The 21,790-nt window shown below is 41.0% G+C and overlaps 1 protein-coding gene across 1 annotated transcript in view; it reads left to right on the top strand.

Annotated features, from left to right (window-relative positions):
* Positions 1-2,318: 2,318 nt before the first annotated feature.
* The window catches only part of KNL1 (kinetochore scaffold 1), a 30,689-nt gene continuing 11,217 nt past the window's right edge, over positions 2,319-21,790 (top strand). The window contains exons 1-14 of the mRNA XM_083609972.1: positions 2,319-3,010; positions 5,168-5,219; positions 5,498-5,537; positions 7,582-7,641; positions 8,768-8,829; positions 9,990-10,036; positions 10,146-10,182; positions 11,012-11,049; positions 12,705-12,757; positions 14,155-17,094; positions 17,440-17,578; positions 19,167-19,234; positions 19,565-19,660; positions 20,081-20,196. Coding sequence (XP_083466098.1) covers positions 5,185-5,219; positions 5,498-5,537; positions 7,582-7,641; positions 8,768-8,829; positions 9,990-10,036; positions 10,146-10,182; positions 11,012-11,049; positions 12,705-12,757; positions 14,155-17,094; positions 17,440-17,578; positions 19,167-19,234; positions 19,565-19,660; positions 20,081-20,196 — 3,731 coding nt within the window. The 5' untranslated portion in view covers positions 2,319-3,010; positions 5,168-5,184. The remainder of the gene's footprint in view (positions 3,011-5,167; positions 5,220-5,497; positions 5,538-7,581; positions 7,642-8,767; positions 8,830-9,989; positions 10,037-10,145; positions 10,183-11,011; positions 11,050-12,704; positions 12,758-14,154; positions 17,095-17,439; positions 17,579-19,166; positions 19,235-19,564; positions 19,661-20,080; positions 20,197-21,790) is intronic.

The following is a 21,790-nucleotide window of genomic DNA, read 5'->3' as shown; positions in this document are numbered from 1 at the left end:
TAGCAATTTAATAGACCTGTTATTGCAGAAATATTCCAACATTTTAAAAAAAGCACTAGTTCACCCACACCAGCAATTTGGCAAATTAAAATAAATACAGTAAAACCACAGACTACAATGTGGAAATCTTAAAAGCAGGAAAGTTTAGATTAATTTCTGGAAGACCATTAACAAAAGAGGTTGAATTGTGCCTTCCTTAGGAGGGAGTTCAAGGGTCTAGACACAGTCCCAAAACCCTAGTTTAAGAGTGAAAGCAAACATAATGATGTGAACACGAGGACAAACATGGCTGAAGAAAAATGGGCGTGAATTTCTACATTAGGAAATCTTTCCTCAGGAAGATTTGGCCCAAGGTGATTGCATGTTTAAGCATTCTACAGCAGGAACCTAGGAAGCTGCCTCTATTTGAGGCAAACATTGGCCTGTGTATTTTAGAAATAGGTAGGTAAAAGGTAAATGAACTATCCTGATTTTTTAGATTTATTTTATTACTATCTGACTGTGAGTGACACCACTGTTTCAGGGAAGTCTTTCCCAGCTCTAATTGAAATGCCAGGGGCTGAACCTTGAGACCTTTTGCAAACAATGCATGTGCTCTGCCCCTACATTCAGATTACAGTCATACCTCTTGTTACATTTGCTTCAGGTTGTGCGTTTTCAGGTAGCGTCCCGTGGCGACCCAGATGTACCGGAAAGGGTACTTTTTGCAGATGCGCAAAAAGACGTCATGCGCAGAAGCGGCGAATCGCGATGCGCAGACGCAGATTGCATTCTGCTCATGTTGAGAACGGGGCTCTGGAACGGAACCCGTTCGCAACCAGAGGTACCACTGTATAGGACTACAGAAGCGTTCTGCTTGGACGTGCTTCTACAATTTCCACCAACCCTACCTTCTGTATTTCCCACAACCCTACCTTCTGTATTTTCCTGAATTCTGTGCAAGACACTCTCATCCATCAAAGTGCAGTGTTGTCATCGGTGCATGGTGATGAGGAAGTTAGAGTAGACTGGACTACCTACCTATTGGAGAAAACGCACCATCACGCCTTTACAAGGCTTGAGAGAAAGTTTATGGGCACAGCAGGGGCAGGCACTATATTAGGGAACACTGAGTGATTAAATCTGGGACATCCAACACAGTGCACTCCAGGTTTGCTGGGATTCAGGGGTGCCAACTTGAATAGAATATTGGAGAGGGGGTAAGCTCTGCCCACCATTTGAATGGGAATTTCCCTCAACCTGGGGGGGGGAGGGTGTCCGGCCCCCTCAAATATTTTACTGTGGGTCTGAAGGAACCTCAGCCCCTAGTTGGTTTCTATGGTGGGATTAGAGCTCCCATGAGGAGAGCTGCCGTCTCAGACTCACAATGAGGCATCGGACTTAAATAAGGCATCCAAAGTGCCCCTTAGCTACTTAATAAAATATTAAATATAATCTTAAAAAAATTAAATATTTAAGATAATAGTTTAGTTTTGTGTTACGTTGCTTTGACTGTACACTCTATATTTGACTTTCTTCAGATTGTTTTATGTCTTATTGATTTAATATGCTGTACTGTAAACCGCTTTGAGATTTATCTTAAAAATGCAAAGCGGTATAGAAATTTAAAAAACAAATAAATTAAAATATTAAAATAAAAAGCAGCAGTTGCTATCCTTTCTCTGCAAAGTTAGCCTGTTGCAACATAAACAGCTAAGAGATTTGTGCCACCTAAATTCTTAAGGCTGACTTACCCAACGCTGGTAATATGCAGCGCAGATCTATTGAAATCAGTTGGCAAATTATGTGGACCCTTAAGTTCAATATGGGACTAACACTGGGTGTCACCTTGTCTTCTGGGGGCGGGGGGGGGCGTAAGCTCTTTTGTGGGGCTAGAATGAAGCTCATTCAGCACAGTTGTCATCCTGACTTTTACGATTTCGGGGTAAAGCTTCCTAGGAAGAGAGAAAATTGCCTTCCTTCGCATTCAGAAGTTCCGGGGGAAAGCAGTGACCATTCTCTCAAGCACAGTACAATAATGATCATAATTGTATTACTATTGTTTCTTTCCCCCCCCAAATTTTTTAAATTGATTTTCACAAAATTAAAAACACACTAACAAATAAACAGACAAACATAAATCACAACCTTATTAAAACTAATCTTCTTAACATTGTTAAGTGACTTCCTCGTATCCCCCTAGTTGAATTTCAATGCATATCATTTTAACGCTTTTCCAAATGTATTACTATTGTTTCTATTGCACTGCGCCGGTGAAAGGGTTTTGCATTTTGCTTCTCAACTGAAGTTTCCCCACCCCAAATAAAGAGTTTCATCAAGTAAACCTCACTAGTGGATGAATAAGTCGGGATTCAGATTCTCACCCCCGACACACTTGGCTTTGCATTACTGTGTGTCCAGCACATATTAAAGAATTTGCCCGCTTAGTAAATAAAGATCAGAAGCAGCCACGCCGAATTGTTTTACGTTAAACAAAAAACTTCCGACGAGGATGGGATTCGAACCCACGCGTGCAGAGCACAATGGATTAGCAGTCCATCGCCTTAACCACTCGGCCACCTCGTCACAGAAACCTCCACTCTCTCCAAGCCTATAAGGAACTGTTCCAACCGTAAACCTTTCTCTCGCCACCCGCCGGCTTAGATGAATATACCGTCGCCCCTGAGCAAACGCTATGCCGTGTGCGGTACAACGAATGTCCTGAAGAATGACAACAACTCTCCCGAGCAGCCACAGAACGTTTCGTGGGCTCCTGCCTATCCCTTTCCCGGCGGTGGCTCCGTAGGCCTCACTGCACGGAGGCCGCCATGTTGTACGGAACGAGGGCGCTGCCGCGACGCCAATCCGAAACCGCCATTTAGGCCTTGAAGCGAGGTTGGCTGTTGGAGGCGCATGCGCGCGGTCTGGCGGTTATTTTGAATCCCGCCGGAGCCTAGTCGGGCGCTGTGCCTTCAGTCGCGGGGAGGCCTTAAAGGAGACGGGTGTGCGGCTGGGGACCGGACCCGGGAAGGTGAGCGGGGAGCGAGGGCGTCGCGCCAGAAGCGTCGGCGTGAGGGGAAGGGAGCGAGGCTTAGTCCGGCAAGTGGGGCGGGGGGCGCTTCGCGGCCTCCCCAAATCTCCTTCCTCGCGTGACTCTGGGCTCGGCACTGGCGGCCCTGAAGCGGCTCCAGCCGGGAGTGCTGCTCCCTCCCTCGCCCTCCTGCTCTCCACCCCCGCCGAGTTGCTTTAACCCTGTTTTCTTTTTCTTTTTAAAAAATATTTAATTTTCACATTTTGAAATATACAACCAACCAAAATAAAAAGAGAATTCCATGCATTCCCCTGAACTTTCTCTTCTCCCCTTTGTGTACGTTAACTTTTTTCCTCCTGTATCTTCTCTATTAAATCTCCATGGCAACCGTTAAACTACAAGTCTCATTCCAATCCTACTAATATTTTTAATTGTTTGCAATGATTTTTAAGGTAAATTATATATTTTTCCCTATTCCTTATTAAAAAATTTGGTCTTCCTGGTTTCTAATTCTTCCGGTCATTTTTGCTATTTCGGCGTAATCCATCCGTTTAATCTGCCACTCTCCTCTCTGGTAGGGATTGTGTCTTCTTTCAATCTCTGGGCTAACAACATCTGAGCAGCTTTCCCCTAATTTCTTTCCCGCCTTGACCCATTTCTAGCGCGCGACATTGACTTAAGCGGGGCTTACTTCCGAGTAAACCGTGCACTGCGGGTCAACCTCGAGTTGGCGCATTTCTGCTGGCGCCTTTGCTGGAAGTAAGAAAAAGGCAAGCGAGGTAATATTTTATATAGTACTGCCAGAAGTTCCTGCCTCTGGCTTGCTAGATTTAGGCTGGAGGCCCACTTTCCTGGGAGTAAGCTCCCTTGCTTTTGGGTAGACATTTATAGGAGTGTGCTGCTAAAGGCCCAGTTTAAAGAGTCATTTGTGATAATTGAATTATATCATGATGGTGTTTTCCCCCCCTGGAGATGCGCTTTGAAGAAGGAATACTTTCAAACTAACTCACCTGATAATGGGGTTGTGGTAGGAAAAACTAAATGACAGCAGAAACTGGTGGAGAAGTTTACCAGAAAGATGAAAGCTGGCTTAAGATTTTATGTTGTGAATGGTATATACTACTACTAATAATAATTTTTATTATTTATACCCCACCCATCTGGCTGGGTTTCCCCAGCCGCTCTGGGCAGCTTCCAACAAACTATTAAAAATACAATAAAACATCAAACATTAAAAACTTCCCTAAACAGGGCTGCCTTCAGATGTCTTCTAAAAGTCAGATAGTTGTTTCTTTAAATACAAATTCAATAAATAAATAATAAAAAAGACTTTGGGGGGGAGCATTTCTGCGGTTCTGTGAAGTTAAGTGGGTGGCTACATTGGAAGTTATGGAATAGCTTCTCCAGGGAGGCTCGCCTGCCACCTTTATGGTCTTTTCCCACCCGTTGAAGACCATTTTATTCACTCACACCTTATGAATTTGTGTTTTAAAACCAATCCTAGTCTTTCAGTATTTAAATGTGGTTATAACTAAACTAGACACTTTTGCTCTTTCAGTATGATTTTTATTCTGGCCTGCAAATTGTGTTATTCTGTAGTAGAAGGAACATCTTATTGTTTTTACAGTGGTGCCCCGCAAGACGAATGCCTCGCAAGACGGAAAACCCGCTAGACGAAAGGGTTTTCCGCTTTGGAGGTGCTTCGCAAAACGAATTTCCTATGGGCTTGCTTCGCAAGACGAAAATGTCTTGCGAGTTCCTGCGGGGGTTTTTTCCTCCCCCCCCCTTTTTCCCAAGCCGCTAAGCCGCTTAACAGCTGATCCGCTAAGCCGCTTATCAGCTGATCCGCTAAGCCGCTAATGGGCTTGCTTCGCAAGACGAAAAAACCGCAAGACGAAGAGACTCGCGGAACGGATTCTTTTCGTCTTGCGAGGCACCACTGTATTGGGTTCTTTTTAAAAGTTACTGTATTTTTTAGGTTTAATATTTTATAATGTGTGGTTTTGCTATATAAGCTGTCTAGAGAGTTTTATTGATGGTAGCCAAATACTGTAGTGTCCATCATTTTTCATTTAATTTTGTCTCAAAGAACACCTGTGGCAGCTTGTTGTACTGTGCTTTCACACAGATTTAAGACTAATTTTGCACTACTTGTAGGAAACCAGTCTTCCAAAATGGACAAGATTTATTCCGAAATGAATGATGAAAAGTAAGTTGTGCTTTCAGTGCATGCCTTTTCTATGATGACAATTTGTTGTTTTTTATTTGCTGATTGTTATGTCTCTATCAGCTAGTGGCCTGTGAGATTACAATGCCTGTGCTTTGTATTTGAGTAATGACTGTTTACTTTCATAAAAGTTCTGAAATTTTAAACCTGTATTTTACTTTTCAGAAAGTTTCTTGCTTTTCACTGTAAACAATTTTGCATAAGGTGTGTTGAGGAGGATTGAGGTTTAACTTTCAGAGAGTTTCCTTTTTCTTTTTTAGTGACTTCACAGAGGGCAGAAAGAAAAGAAGGATTTCCTCAGTAAGTGTAACTTTGAATAAGACCTATATATATAGATTTTCTTTTAGAAGAAATGTAGCAATTGGTTAGGCCAGTCAAATAACCACGCAGCAGTCAGAGAAATAAAGAAAGAAAGTTTTAATTATTTGCCGGCAGCAACAAGCAATGGGACAGAGGAATAAGTTACAAAGTCCGGCCCCTCCAAACAGGGGAGGCTTCCCTTTATACAGTACATTCTTAAATCAGGTATTTATCCAATCAAAAGTTACAGCATTACACATAACTGTACAGTACTCAGATAGATACATTAGGTTCCGCCTGGAGACAAGAACTGCTTTGCCTAGAGATTGTGTTCCAGATAGATACATTAGGTTCATTAGAGATAAGGCATGAGGAGTTGGACATTCATGTCTTCCATGTCCTTATGTGGTAATCTTTATCAGCCTATCTCTGTGTGTCTCTGGGTAGTGGGTGTCTGAGTGTATTTACTGGGTATGGGGGCCTGGCCAGATCAACAGAATGGCTTCCTTGCTTAATATTTTAACTCTCAAAATGGCTTCCCTGAGCACGTTGCCACAGTAGATCGTAGTAATCCTGACTTCACTTGCTTGTACAGAGAGAAATTAGTTCATTGGTCTTATCCTCCTGTTAGTGATTTTGTATTTGTTGTGCTAATGACTATAGTTGGCCTGATTACATCCTACATTTTGTCATTTTATTGTGTAACCCACTTGATGAACAGTGGGAAATTAATGCATAAAATAAATAAAATGAAAATAAATGTAATGCAAAACTTTTGCCGTTATCTATGTATTATCCACTTTATTCCTGTCCTAGGGATAACTTTATTCCTGACCTGCAGCTACATACATACATAATTTTATTTGTGTGCCACCTTTCCGCAGTTAAAACCATGCTCAAGGTGGCTTACAACATGAAAAATATATAATTACAAATATAACAAAAGTAGTCATAAACAATAAAACATCAAAAGGTACACAACCAAATTGAAACAATTTCCGCATAAATCATAACATCCAACATAAAGATACAAAAAATTAATAACAGCAACACCCCTGCTTCCAAAATGGTGTCCCCGCCCCCAAATACCTTAGCAGCTGGAGTCAATCAGGTCCGCACTCTCCTAGGCCAGGTAGAAAAAGGCCTGCAAGGCAGTGAGCAGGACTTCCCAGACTCAAAGAATGTATCATAATGAAATTCTGAATATTCTGTTCAGCAATCAAGACTAAACATTACATATATATTGTGCCTCTTTCTGTAATGGTGGCAAAAAAAGGAGAGCTAATTTTCTGATACTAAATGTACTCTGCTCTTATAGAGCTTCATGATCTAAAACTCTGCATTTTGTGACAATTCTGTCAATAATTGGCTAAAACATATTTTTTAAACAATAGTTTAAGCTGTCATATGAACCTATATTTAATACATATGCCAAGTTTTCTGCTTTCTGAGTTATCTTGCAAAGTGAAACTTCTAGAACAATCTGTAGACTGAATCTTAAGCCATTTGTGCGTAGGGAAGGGGGAAAGCCTCAGCCAGATTTTATAGAAATTCTTGCTACTGCAGCTCTGCAGACAAAAATGCAAGCGACTGTTTAGTTCCAAGTGTCTTGCAGTGTTATCTATGGAAATAATGCTACAACAGTGTATGAAGTTCATTTCCATGCATGAAAATGTTTATTTGGATTGCAGACATAGCAAATAGATTTGGTAATTTTCTTTAGGACAGTTCCTTCTTTTCAGTTGGAGTGTGTTCATCAGCCTTTGACTTGAAATATTCAGACTGCCAGTCCTGGTTATTAAAAATTACAAGGATAGTAAGGAATAAATTACTATCTTGAGTGACAATTCAGAAATCTGCTATTAGTGCATTCTGAAAGGCTTTATCTTGGAGATATATGCATATAGTACTACTATTTTGAATAGCAGAAGTTGTTCCACAAACCAGAAATCTGTTTACTGTGTAATATGCAATGTTGCTTTAAGAAATAGTTTTGTAGCTGCTTCAGAAATTGTTTTCTCAATGATGCCTATTTCCTTTGTAGATTTTAAAAGCTCCCCAGACCCCTCTCCGTGACTTAGGGAGTGGAAATGAATTAACTCAGGTAGGCATTACATTACATACAGGTGAGGTCATCTCCAAATGTAAGTCAGTGTCTGTAACCTACCACTGGTTAATTTTTTTAAAAAGATGTCTATATTTTAAAAAGTGTATAACTTCTTGACATATTTATTTTGAAGTAGCCTTGTCTCAAGTTAGTGGGTGAAATTCACTGCTGCCATCCCACTTGGAGAGCAGCTTTCAATGCAGTGGAGTAGCCTGGTAATGTAATGTTGGGGAACCTCTGGTCTGCATGCCTAATTAAGCCTGTTAGGGGATCTAATTTGGCCAATAAGGCCCAGCCTACCAGTGCTACATCTGACATCATATACTACCTTCTCAGTAGTGGCGCCCGCCCTGTGGAACGCCCTCCCATCAGGTGTCAAAGAGATAAAAAACTACCTGAAATTTAGAAGACACCTGAAGGCAGCCCTGTTTAGGGAAGTTTTTAATGTGTGACATTTTAATGTATTTTTAATCTTTGTTGGAAGCCGCCCAGAGTGGCTGGGGAAACCCAGCCAGATGGGTGGGGTACAAATAAATTATTATTTACTATTATACGCCTGTGCAAGAGCCATCTATCAGTTGATTGGCTTCAATTAAGAAGCCCAGTTCCTTTGCCCATAAAGTTTGATTTCATTTCCAGTGGACAAAAGAAAATGGCATGTGATTGAATCAAAATAGCTCACAGGGGTTGAAGGAGGTTTCTTCCACTTCCCCATTCCTGCTACAGCGACTTAAATCTGCTTGGGGAACCTTTCAAAGCAGCATGGAAAATGTGTGGATGTGTTGCAAAGGGACCAAGGAATCAGAGAAAATTGCCTCCCTTCATTTTACATTAGCAGATTGCTCTGCTGGATCAAAAGCATTGGATTTCACCCAACAGGGGTTAATTTGCATGTATGGGTGCAATCCAAACTGTCTATGCCACTGGGTGACTTGAAAACCAGCTCCATGAGCATTGGATATTTAGCATGTTTGCAATTTAAATGTGTTCAGGTACCATAGATATATAAGTCTGTTCCTAAAGGTTAATTTTCAATAACAACACTTAATATCAGGTATCCTGGTTGAAAGCTTTCATATAAAAGTTGCTGCCTATGCATTTAATTTCTGTGTTGCATATTCAGGACTGCAATGTTGAAAAACGTCAGAGAAACTCCAGGCGTGTCAGTTTTGCAGCTACTATCAGGTAAGCTTATTCTTAAAGTAGCATATCTATAAAACTGGTCTTGAATGCAAACAGCCCCAAACTCCACTTTAAAAAGCTATAGATCCTTATCAGCTGTCTACATTCTCTCTTAGATTGATGAGTGAAATGCTTGTTAAGGCAAGATTTAAAAATATCAATTTAGCTGCTCTTTACTTAATGAAAATGGGGTGTGGGGTATTTAAAAATCCCAGCATACTGTTCTGACGGTCCTAAACAATATGCACTGTTATGCTATAGACTAGCACTACCACTTTTTAACACATTTGGAAACAAGTTTGGAATATGGATCATTGCTTGTGGTGTGTACTGACATCCCATTTGGTCTCATTGCATTGCAGATTTTTTTACTATTGTCAGAATATACTAAATAGTGCTATTTGTGGAATGGAGATAGTTTCTAAGCACAAACAATAGAAACGTATTTTTATTATTTTATGCTAGCATGGCTTAGTGATTAGGGTCAGCCTAGGACTGGAAGACCCACGTTCATATTGTGCCATTCATTCTCGCTTTTAGCATGACCCATCTCCCAGGGTTGTGAGAAGCAAGGGGAGAGAACTGTTTTTAATTATTTAAAACATTTATGTACTGCTCTTCATCTCAATCATAACAAACCAGTTCACAATATATGAATATAATGCATTTTAATATGTGGATTGTAGTGTAAGAAAACACACCAAGATATAAATGACTGTATCCAAAAATACATTACAACCAAGCTAGGAATTAAAAGCAAATGAATGGATACGTTTTAAGAAAGGGCCAAAAACTCATCCTGTCAATTATAAAAGGTTAAATCAAGTTTTAAAACTTTTATGTTATAAAGGCTAACTGCTCTATCCATAATTAACTTGTGCACTCTCCCAATAGCATACTTTAGTTCCAACTTTGCATGAATGCAAGGGAGTCCTTGTATCCTGAGCTGTGACAAAATCAAAGTCGGTGCACATATAGGGTTTTATTTAGGGGTTTTTTATTGGGTTGTTGTATTTTGATTTTATGTATTTGAACCGCCCTGAGACCTTCGGGTATAGGATGGTATAGAAAATAAGTAAATAAATAATATGAATGTTTGTTTTCTTTACAGCAAATATTTCCAAGTTAGTAAAATTGTAATTCCTTTTGTCTGTGTGTTTTAGCATCTTCCCATCAGATCCTCCAGCCACTGAGGTATCAGACCATACCGGTGAGAACTTTTGTTCATTTTTATGTTTTGGGATGATAACGAGAGCCTTATTACATTCACCAACATCAATGCTGATGTTTCTTTCATTATGTTTTTTGTTTAATTTTAGGAACAGCAACAGCAAAGAATCAAGACACATTTAATCAGTAAGCCTGAAATAAATTGCCTAATAGAACAGATTTCTCAGTTTTAAAGTACAGTGGTACCTTGGTTTAAGAACAGCTTAATTTATGAACAACTTGGATTAAGAACACTACAAACCCGGAAGTAGGTGTTTTGGTTTGTGAACTTTGCCTTGGAATAAGAACGTTTCGCTTCCTGTTGAGTGTGTTCCATTTGTAAATTGAGTCCCCTGCTGGTATGGGAAAGCACACCTTGGTTTAAGAACACGTTGGTTTAGGAACAGACTTCTGGAATGGATTAAGTTCGTAAACCAAGGTACCACTGTAGTCTGAGACATGATTTCCAGTCATATAATACTTCTACCAGTGTTGACTGCTTAATGCAGTGTTTCCTAAACTTCTGATAAAAGGGAAATCATTTTTCATGGACTGAAATTCCACCTGATAGGGTTTGTTCCTAGAGTGTGCAAGATGGCAATAGTCAGCTCCTCTGAGGGCATAAATTCTAACTCTGGAGTGATTGGGCTACTCAGTCTATTGCTTTCTCATGGCATGCTGGTATATTCCAATAGACAATGTGAGAATGATTGACTTGATGAAGGGATCTACTGCATAGGAAACTTTATTACATGCCTTTAGAGCTGGAAGAGTGATTTAACTGATAACTACATTTGTAATTGATCTTAATGGTGGGTTGGATTTCAATTAAAGTGCATGTAACAGGGTCATAGTATAATAGAAGTAGTGGTATAATTCCAGCAGTTATAGTTCTGTTAATTGCTAGTTTTCCTGTTGAGATAATCTTTGATATAAATTAAATCAAGTTATGATTTATTGTTACTGCCTTTTTAAGGAATGCAGAACTGGAGGCCAACCTGTGTAATATCACTGGTACGTATGAAAACAGCAATTACCTTTAAATATCCACTGCTTTTTGATAATATGTTAAAATTTTGTATGATGGTTTTGCAAATATATTTGCTACTTGGAAGTGACATAGATCATACTTAATTTGTGGCAATAAAGCCTCAGATCCCATGTGGTGACATAGAAAGTTTGCTGGAAGAACTAAACAGTCCGGCTGCTGTGAAGGATGAAGAAATTGTCGATTTTGGATTAGAACAGCAATCCAACACCAGTGCCCCTTACACCAGACTGTGAAAGATTTGGATTGGGTGGAAATGTACCTTTGCTACTGGCAGTATCCCTGTTGGTGGGGGCCAGCAGAAAGTCTCAAAACCGGGTATTCTGAGAGAGAAGGCGGGTCTGAGCTGGCCCAGGTTCCAATGGGTCCTGAGCTGGTTTTGCTATCATGTGATGGCATTGGGCCTGATAAGACCTGACTGATGCACAAGCCTGGAGCTGACACAGGGATCAGACCTGATCCTGCCCTACCTTCCACTATGGCCACTGAGAGCAGACTGGGTGGGTGTGGATGCAGCAGTGGCTCTACTTCTCTGTAAAACCACACCAGTGGGAAGTTGGCTTGCACCCTGAAGCAGTGGTTTTCAACCTTTTTGAGTCCACAGCTCCCTTGGCCACCTTCTTTGTGCAACTCTCCTATGTGATACAAGTGAGTCCTCATTTATGTGGGGGTTCCATTCTGGACCACTGTTCACATCACCTAAACACATAAGTGGGGATTCCCCTGTTCTGCTCCTGCCCCATAGCTGAGCAAGTCTCGATGTCCCTGCTGCTTGCGAGCAGGAGGGACCTCAGGGCTTCTTTGCAAGGCTTAGCTGGGGGGTGGGGGGCGATAGCAGCCCAAAGAAGCTGGGAAAGGAACAAGCTGTATTGTCCCAGTGATACTCCTCTCTCTGCAGTGTGAGGGGCAGAGCGATGGCAGCTTCACCTGGCAGTATATCACAGGTGAAACTGCAGCTGCTTCTGAGTCCCTCTGCTGCTACCAGCGGCCGAATGTTGAAAGCGGCGCTGGTAGCAGAGGGACTCAGGAGTGGTGTCAGTGTCACCCGCAATATACTGCTGGGTGAAGCCGCCATCACAGTCCGCTCCTCATACCAGTCCTGCTCAGTGTATCGCTACATTGCCCAGGCCTAGGCAGACGTGAAGTAGCTGGGGTGTGTGTGTTAGGGCTACTAGGGCTAACCTTTTCCAGATCATGGTCAATTCTCGAAGGGCCAAAGTGAAAATGGCCAGTTTTTACTTTGCACAAAGTTTCTGTGATCTTTTTCATCAGTAAAATAAATTTATTTTTTTAAAAAATGGATGGATTTAGGGGGCTCTGAGTTAGAGTTAGGCCAAAAAAAGTTTGGATTCACAACATGGGAATAATTGGTTCTTTTAAAAAAATGGACAAACCTTGATGGAGGCACACACAAGATCTCTTGGTCAGCCAGTCTGGAGTCTGATAGAATAATTGTGGCAGTTATGGCTCCTATGACCTAGCAACCCCCAGGTGGCAAGAAAAGCCAGGAAGCATGGTACGTCTGAAATTCATGCATTAATTTGAACTAACCAGCCAATACTTTGGCTTCAGAATGTCTGTTGCGTAAATAAACAATTTTTTGATTTTTTTTTCTCAAAAGGGATGAACACCTTACTTCATGCTCCCATCAGGACACCTTTGCAACAATTGGAGGTAAAAAAAATAAATACATTTGTTCCTCTAACATAATACCATATATACTCGGGTATAAGCTGACCCGAATATAAGCCGAGGCACCTAATTTTAGCACAAAAAACGGGGAAATTATAGACTCAAGTATAAGCCGGTTCACCACACCACAAACCTGGCGGCGGCGGCAGCGGAGGAAGAACAAGCAGCCCCAAAGGGCTGCTCTCAGGCTGCTCATTCCTCCGCCGCCACCTCTGCTGCTCACAAGAGCAGGCATAGGAGCCGCGGTTGGGAGCAGCGCAGCGCCTCTCCCAACCACGGCTCCTGTGCCTGCTCTTGTGAGAAGCGGGCAGCGGCGGCGGGACCAGCAGCAAGAAAGGGCTCCTTTCGGACCGCTCGTCCCTCCGCCGCCACCTGCCTCACTCAAGTATAAAATTCTGTATACTAGCTTTCATCAATCAGATGTTCTTGGGCCTGCCCACCCCCCATGTTGTTCAACTACAACTTCAATGATGTCATGGTGGCTGAGGTTGATGGGCCTTCTGGTCTAACATCTGGAGGACACCAGATTGGCAAAGACTGCTGTCAACAAAATGAAGAGCAACACACTGAAGAATACAGTGGTAACCTCGGGTTACATACGCTTCAGGTTACAGAATCCGCTAACCTAGAAATAGTGCTTCAGGTTAAGAACTTTGCTTCAGGATAAGAACAGAAATCGTGCTCCGGCGGCAGCAGGAGGCCCCATTAGCTAAAGTGGTGCTTCAGGTTAAGAACAGTTTCAGGTTAAGAATGGACCTCCAGAACGAATTAAGTACTTAACCCGAGGTACCACTGTACAGTGGTACCTCTAGATGCGAACAGGATCTGTTCCGGAGCCCCGTTTGCATCCTGAAGCTAACGCAACCTGCGTCTGCGCTGGTCGCGATTCGCCACTTCCGCGCATGTGTGTGATGTCATTTTGAGCGTCTGCGCGAGCAGCGAAACCAGGAAGTAACGTGCTCCGTTACTTCCGGGTCACCACGGAGCGCAACCCGAAAATACTCATCCCGAAGCTACTTCGATCCGAGGTATGGCTGTACTTATTTACTTTAGAAGACCTGGTTCCTCCCTGCCCCCAATCTTTACATTGTTTGTTTAGCTAGTCAGTAGTGTAATCTGGCCTTAACATTTTGGTATCTGAAAGTTAGGTTAAATGTGCTTAGCAGTTAAGTATAGGCGGCAACCATTTTGCATGGGGGCTCTATTCCTGGACCCCACACGCATCAGTGGAACATGCATGAGCCCGTTCCACCCCCATTCCTCCCCTCCAAAAGGACCCGCGTGTTGGCAGTCGTGTGTCAGTTGGATGTGCTTAAAGTGGTCGCTGCCTGTACATAAATTTCAGTAAGCAGTTTGTTTCTTTTTCTTTTTTTAAATAGGATAATGTAAACACCAGGCAAGAATGGAGCAAAATGGATAGGACGCTCCTCTTCTCAGATGAAAATGAAATGGATATGACGTCTGGTCACACTATAATAATTAAGCATGCCACTGAATTGAAACAAGAAGTTATACAAATGAATGATCTCAGTTTTAATAGCTGCGCTACAAAGGGGAATGAGTCCTGTTTGTCTCAACAGAAGACAAACACTGAAAACACAAAGAAAATAAATTTTGATGACTTCTTGAAAAGCTTGAAGTCCACTAAACTATTTCCTTCACCCATTGCTTCAGAGGCTTCAGAAAGAAATGTGTGTCCTTCAAAGGAGAATGTATACACCTACTTAGAAGGGGGAAATAGCAAGAACACAGATTTTGGAAGACCCGCTAACAGGCAAAACTATGCAAACGTTAATGAAGGAGGTGTTAGCATAAAAAATGCTAGCAGTGATGCCTCAGTGTCTTGTTATCAGGGAACTATTCCATTTTCTATGCCCTTTGGATCTGTTACTTCTATGCCTGTTCTGCATGGTAACACTAATAGAAAAAGTGGGGTTTTAAACAATGCAGCATCCTTAAATTCTGCAGATAAAACTTCTATATTTGGATTTGGTGAGGACATGGAAATAACTAAACCCACATACTTAATAGATAATCCTATAAATGCTGCTGGATTCCAAGATATGCCCTCTCAAGAAATGGGAATTGGTAAGAAAGGTATAACTCTATTAGATAAGACAGTTTTATTTTCCCTGAGTGAAGACAATGAAATGGAGTTTACCAAGAGCTGTACAGTAGCAGCGCAGTATAATATACAGCAGTGTGAAAGAACATCTCAAGTGCCCTCCTTACAACCTCTGGATAAAACTGTTTATCATAACAACATGGACGAGACTAAAGCTATAACAACCATAATAGATCAACCTGTAAAAGCTGCTGGTACCCAAGCTATGCAAAAACAAAGTGAGTTGGGATCAACTAATGTAACCGGACCAGCTTGTGACAAAACTCTTGTATTTCCCCAGAGTGAAGACAATGAAATGGAGTTTACCAAGAGCCTTACAATGGCAGTAGAGGAAGCTCCTCTAGCACAATCATGCATACCTGCAGGGAGTACCAACATGTCTGTATTTAGCAGTAACATGGCAATAAGTAAGTCCACAGCTTTTCCAGAAGGTAAAACGATTATGTATGTGCACAATAACGGCATGGAAGTAACTAAGCCTATAAGTCACATAATCAATACATCTCGAGAAGATACTACTTTCAAGCCTTTGCAGCTGAAGAAAAAAGAGATTGACAAGGTGATTCGATCAAGTTCAGCCAAGGAAGAGACCATGTGTTGCTTGGATAAAGACAATGAGATGACGTTTATGAGGAGCCATACAGTGTCAGTAAACAGTGATATTATCCCATGGGCCAAGGTAGCTACTCAAGTACTGTCCTCAGCTCCAGTAGATAAAAACAGTATGTCCACACACAGCAGTGATGCAGCAGTAACGAAATCCACTACTTTTGTTCCTGCAAATAAAACGATAATGTGTAATAACTCAATGGAAATAACAAAACCCATATCGAGTGCATTTTTGAACAGATGTTTCAAGTCTTTGCCGCAGCAAGAGATGAGCAATACCACAATACCAGGCTCAGTTACAGATAATAATGTTCTTGCCCTACGTGATAATGAAATGGAGATGACAAAGTGCCATACAATAACTGTAAATGTTGATAACATCTCCCAGTCAGAAAACTCCCTCCGTATACAATTTCATCAGGATGATATGAACATTGCAGGATCTTATTCCATTGCTAAAAACCATAAGGGAAACTTGCCTTGGAAGGTGATGAAGCTGGAAATGGATGCTGGATGGGAACCCTCGTCAGATCAAATTGCAACATTAGCTATGGCTGGCACAGAAATGGTTAAAAGGCAGACAATGCCATTTGACGACAGAACATCCATGTATTGCCAGCCAGCTAGCCAAGCTCAGCTCTTAGGCTACCCCAATAAGACTGATTCATTTGCATTTTACCAGGATGGCACAGAAGTCACAATCCTGCCACCTAGTGCTGCTGTTAATGGGAACCTGGAGGCACCTGAGAAACAAGAAATGCTAACTAAAAACTTAAGACAGAATTTAGGTAATGTACCTTTCCCTACATGTAGGGGGACATTGCAAGATATAGAAGCTACTAACATGGACCTTCCTCCCATCAATAACGTTACTTCAGAGGAGGACCCAATCCTTTTGTCTAAACTATCTGATGTCAGTGATTGTTCAAAGCTTAATGATAATGGGAAGAAGTCTGAACTTTTCCTACCCTCTCAAGACATTGGGAAAGAATTGCCCCAAATGGCAGTGAAGCCAGCTGATCATTTGGAGTTGAGAGAAGATGTAAAAAAAGTATCTAATATTCCTACTGCTTCTAATGAGTGGACAAACAATGATTTTACAGATGTTGCTCCTCTCTCTGTGCCCTTAAATGCCATGTGGAATGATAGCTGTAAGATGAAAAAATCAGCCCTGGGTATCTTCCCACCTAAACTGCCAAATAAAAGGAAGCCTACTATTTCTAATGCAGAATATATTGGTGCCAGATCAGAAGAGAAGGTAGAAACTCAAGGTTCAAAAATCACTCAGTTTCTCAGGAGATCCCTGGACAAAGTTACCCCCAACTTGAGTCCATCTCATTATATAGATGAAGAGCTGCTTCCTGCATGTGTAGGTGAAATGGATTTTGATGAGTCTTTAGGCTGTGAAGTGCCAGAAAAGCTGATGAATGAAAAGGAGCTTGCTGATACGGAAGGCTGTCTGCTTGAAGTGTTTGAAACAAGTAACAGGAAGAGAAGGTCTTGGAATCAAGATGATGAGAAACTTCAGCAGGAAAAGAAGCTCAAGACAGACGAGGGCTGGCATGATGCAGTAGAGTTCAAGCAGGTGGGTTTAAGATGATTGTTTGGCACTTGGTCACATTTTCTCGAGTCTATAAAATCACCTATGAATTAATGAACAAAGTACATATTTAACAGTGGGTTTTATCCTAAAGGAAGCTGAAATGGTATAGTAGCTATAAATTCATTAAGTGGTTTGGGGCAACTGATTATTCTTTCAGTTGTAGTGCTGTGCTCCTGAAGTGTGGGTAAGAAATAACATTTTTTAAAAATCAGCTGGTCTTTCAAATATTTGGTGATCCACAGCAAACAAAGAAATAGTTGAGTTGCTGTATCAACAAAATAATCTTGCTAATTTAACTTTTATTGAATAATTTTTTTTTTATTTTAGCCCCTCTCCAGCACAATGTTAGCTCATGAAACACAGGAAGGTGAAAATGTTACCGACCTATTAGCTACAAATATGGAAAAGAAGCAAAGCAGCAACAGCAGCTCTTTGGATTCGGTTAAGGCTGATACAGACTTCTCTAGTAAGAATTCCTTCTTATCTGATTATATTGATTTCAACTGATTCCATCAGTAAAGAACACTACAGTATCTTGTATATGATAGAGGTATTCAGCAATGAATGGCTTCACAAGCGCACCTATGCAAATAGGATAGACAAGCTTCTAAATGAGACACTCTTGTATTTAGTGTTATCTAAGGGTTCCAATGGAATTTCTCAAAATAACTTGTCAAAAGATTATACCTGATTTGTGCCCATATGCATAGTCTTGCTTCGTCAGGTTACTGTTCTACTTTTGCAAGTCCAAGTAGACCCACCCCTGCCCCCTTTGCATTTCAACAATATCTTAGAGCAAGAAGCTGCTGGAGGAGAGGACAGTGAATTGAGGTCTACTTAGTTTGGGGCAATTTTCCTTTCTCAGCAGCCCTGTATTCCTGCCCCACCCACTCCAACCCTCTGGTGAAACTTTTGAGTGGGTGCAGATAGCTATAGTGGTGAGTTAAGCCAGTAAAAAAATATCCTGTAAACTTACTTAACCTACCTGGAATCCAAACCATCACCTCTGATTAGAGTCTCCTCTGAGATGCTTCTTCAAAGTGGGAAGCTATAATGGAAAAAAGTGCCAGGTCCTCTGTTCTCTTACAGTTTTCAGTCATACTCTTACCACAATTCACCCTTTCTTCCTTTGGCACTGCTAAGAACGCAGCTGCCTTGCTGGCTAAGACTAGAAGTCCATCTCCTTCAGTGTTCTATTTTCAAAAAGAGCCAGCAAGCCCACACACAGGGTATGATGAATATAGACAGGCTATTTGCCCCAGTATTTATGGAAGCCTATTGACACTAATAAGAAGCTTATGTTCTTAGCTTTTAGGGCTAATTGCTATTGATAGATTGATCCTTAATAGCTATTGGTGGTTGATCCACCCTAAACTTGTCTGATGCTGTTGAAAACTCTCTGGCATTGTTGCATATTGTTTTGGTAAATTCTAGAAGATACCCATGTATTAAATTGTCTACCGAAGGCTATTGGATGGTGCCTCCTCTCTCTGCCAGGAGGAACATAAGGGCAAGGGAAAAACTAGCCTGGCTCCGGCCATTGGTCAGAAATGAGCAACTGCAGAGAGCTGCTCTTCTCTCCCCTCCCCCGGAAAAAACTGTTCCAACTGCCAATTGCCCTGAGATTTAGAAGCAAAGGAAAAGGCACCCTGTTCTCTGCATTGGTCAGAGCATTAGGAGCTGCTGCGTGTAATCTGCCTTGAATAGTATTTGAACCATCTAAAGATTTTACATAACATTTTTTATGCTTCTAGTATTTTGAGAGTAGCGTTTTGTTATTAACTACACTATTTGTATTTTTTTAAAAAACAAACCTCCGTATTATGAATTGGGGGTGCAGATCTACTCGGTTACAGGCACTTCATTGTTAAGATCTCAAAGACCACCAGGACTTGATCTAACAAAGATCACAATCCTAAATCACATATAATAAAAATCACTTCAGACCACTAGTCTAGACTGAAGTGGCCTTCACTTAACATTGATATATTGTGGGTATTCTGTATATAATTGGGACACAATTTCTTGTTTAGCACGTCTGTTTTTCCCCCTAGTTCAACAAAATAGTGAAATGGAGATTCCGCTTCTCACGAACATTATTTGTGACCAAAATTTGAAGGAGGTATGTAAGAAGCTTAAAGCCCTTTAATTCTCTTTTCTGTGAACAGTGTATTTATTGCTGCAGTTATAGAATAACACCCTTAGTGATATTCAGCAGGCTTCCATTTTAGATGTGTAATTTAAGACATTCAGATAGTCTTCTCTCCATTACCAGATGCCTCTGAATGTTACTGCTGTTGATTTGTTGTGTTTGTGTTGTTTCTGCTGAGGCTGTTTTTTATTAATTTATCATTTTAATCTTAGTATTATGATTTGTGTTTGTTTTTGATCTAGAACCTCAGGTAATACTAAGCCTATTTTAAGTAGCTATGTGTGAACACTTCATTTTCAGAAACTGCAGGATGGTACTATCACAGTCGGTGAATTTTTCACACTCCTCCAAGTTGATGTGATACATTCTCCTCACCAGAGTTTGGTCTCACCCAAAGTAAGCATACAAACATACAGATCTACATTTAATAACATGTAAAATATGTGTTTGGAAATTGTTACAAGACCCACACTATATATACTCATCAACTCTTTTTGACTTTTTGCTTCAGTTTCAGAATGAGCTTGGTGATGACTTGTACCATATGTTAACTGAGACCCATTAGTACTGTACGTGCGTTTGTAACTCTTCATGCAACCATTACAGTCGGTGACAGCTTCATTAACCATGAGCTTGGCCAAAGTTTGCTTTTGTCTTTCTTGCTCTTGGGCAATTTAAAAAGCCTCTATTCAGAACTCCTGCAGCAATAAAGACACACTTAACATCTGGCTGTAATTCTTCTGTTTGAATATACATCATGTCTTTTGGACTCTTAAATATATGAAACCCTGTTGACTTTTATTTTCCTCTCTACAGCATGCAGTTAACACAGCTCTTACCCCGGAAGATGAGTTTTTGAACGAGTACATTTACTGTCCCAAGTTCCAAATTTACAAAGAAGATTGCCAAGCTCTCTACCAGATAATAGAAGAGTAAGATGCTTGTAAATTTTGTTCATGGAGTATATTTTTGATTACTGCAACTTCTGTCAGATGTGTGTTATCATTGATATAAGTTGATCTCTTCAGTAGGGTTTGCATGACATTTTTGCTGGGAGTTTCACAAGCTCTTTTAAATGCAGGTATTGAAGTTGTCTGTGTGCCTTACAAGTATGCTGGAGAATGCAGGCACTTATCTTTTCCATGTTTAGCTTTTCTTCCCTCCCACCCTTTGCTCCCAATTTTCTGGGATACAGTGGCCATATCCGTTATCTGAACCCTCTTATTAACTGGAAGAGATTGAAATTGGTGATAAAAAAATCAGGCAACTATAAATGGTTATCTCCCCGCCCGCCCCAGTAGAAACGCTTCCACAATTGTTTTATTGTTTACATATGTATACAGAAAAGAAGTGAATGAAGAAAGATGTGATCTAGGTAGAGATGCTGGAGGATTTAATTTACTCTACCTTTTAGAACAAACTTGGCTGATTCACTATACTTCAAGAAATGCTCTAAGAAGCAACTGGATGTCATTCATTACATGTTGCCTCTTCCAGGGTAATTGTACAGAAAAAAGGAGGCTGTCAACATTGGCACCACACTTACACACACCCCACTACAATTATTTAGGAATAATTATACACATAATAATATATGGCTGCTTCCTGGAGCATTTTCACAAATATTTTCAACCTGTGTAGAAGGAGCTGTATTTTCTAGCTGTTCTAATTAGAATAAAACTGAACAAGAAAAGAACTAAGAGGCATCCTTCAGTTCACCATATTACAAACCTAAGATTTGTTTATTTACTAAAATGTTGTTTTTAGTTGTGAAAAAAATTAAGGTTGTTTTAAATTCACACAGAAATGGGGCTTAATGGTGAACATGTGCAGAACAGAAACGGTTGTGATAAAGTACATTACTTCCATCTCTAGATATAAGGTGCCTTTGATCATGATGAAGGGAGCCCAGCAGTTAAATATGATTGAAGGTCAAAGTGAGCTGAATTAAATGTAGGTGAAATATGTGGCTAGGTAGTAGATCATCATGTTCTACAGCAGCTAAACCTCATTGAGGTATGCTTTCCTGTAAGAGCTTGGAAGGTTTCATACAGAAGAAGAAGAAGAGTTTGGATTTGATATCCCGCCTTTCACTCCCTTTAAGGAGTCTCAAAGCGGCTAACATTCTCCTTTCCCTTCCTCCCCCACAACAAACACTCTGTGAGGTGAGTGGGGCTGAGAGACTTCAAAGAAGTGTGACTAGCCCAAGGCCACCCAGCAGCTGCATGTGGAGGAGCGGAGACGCGAACCCGGTTCCCGAGATTACAAGGCTACCGCTCTTAACCACTACACCACACTGGCTCTCTAAAACCTCAAAAACCTCAAAACCCTTAAGCAGTGAGAGCGAAAGGCCCATATGAGGTGCTGCTACGTCTGCATTAGGGCACCTCAGGCCCCTTTTTCAGAGGCACCTGAAAACCCTGCAGTGACCTCTGACACAGCCGAATCAGCTGGAGTCAGAAAAAGAAACAGAGGATATCTAAGTGACACAGATGGGGCTTTTTGGATCCTAGCCAATGTGTTCCT

The sequence above is a fragment of the Podarcis filfolensis genome (assembly GCF_964270895.1).
Source record: "Podarcis filfolensis genome assembly, chromosome: 1".
NCBI classification, from domain to species: domain Eukaryota; kingdom Metazoa; phylum Chordata; class Lepidosauria; order Squamata; family Lacertidae; genus Podarcis; species Podarcis filfolensis.
Note: the sequence above shows the minus strand (reverse complement) of the source record. Positions and strands in the feature narration are given on the sequence as shown.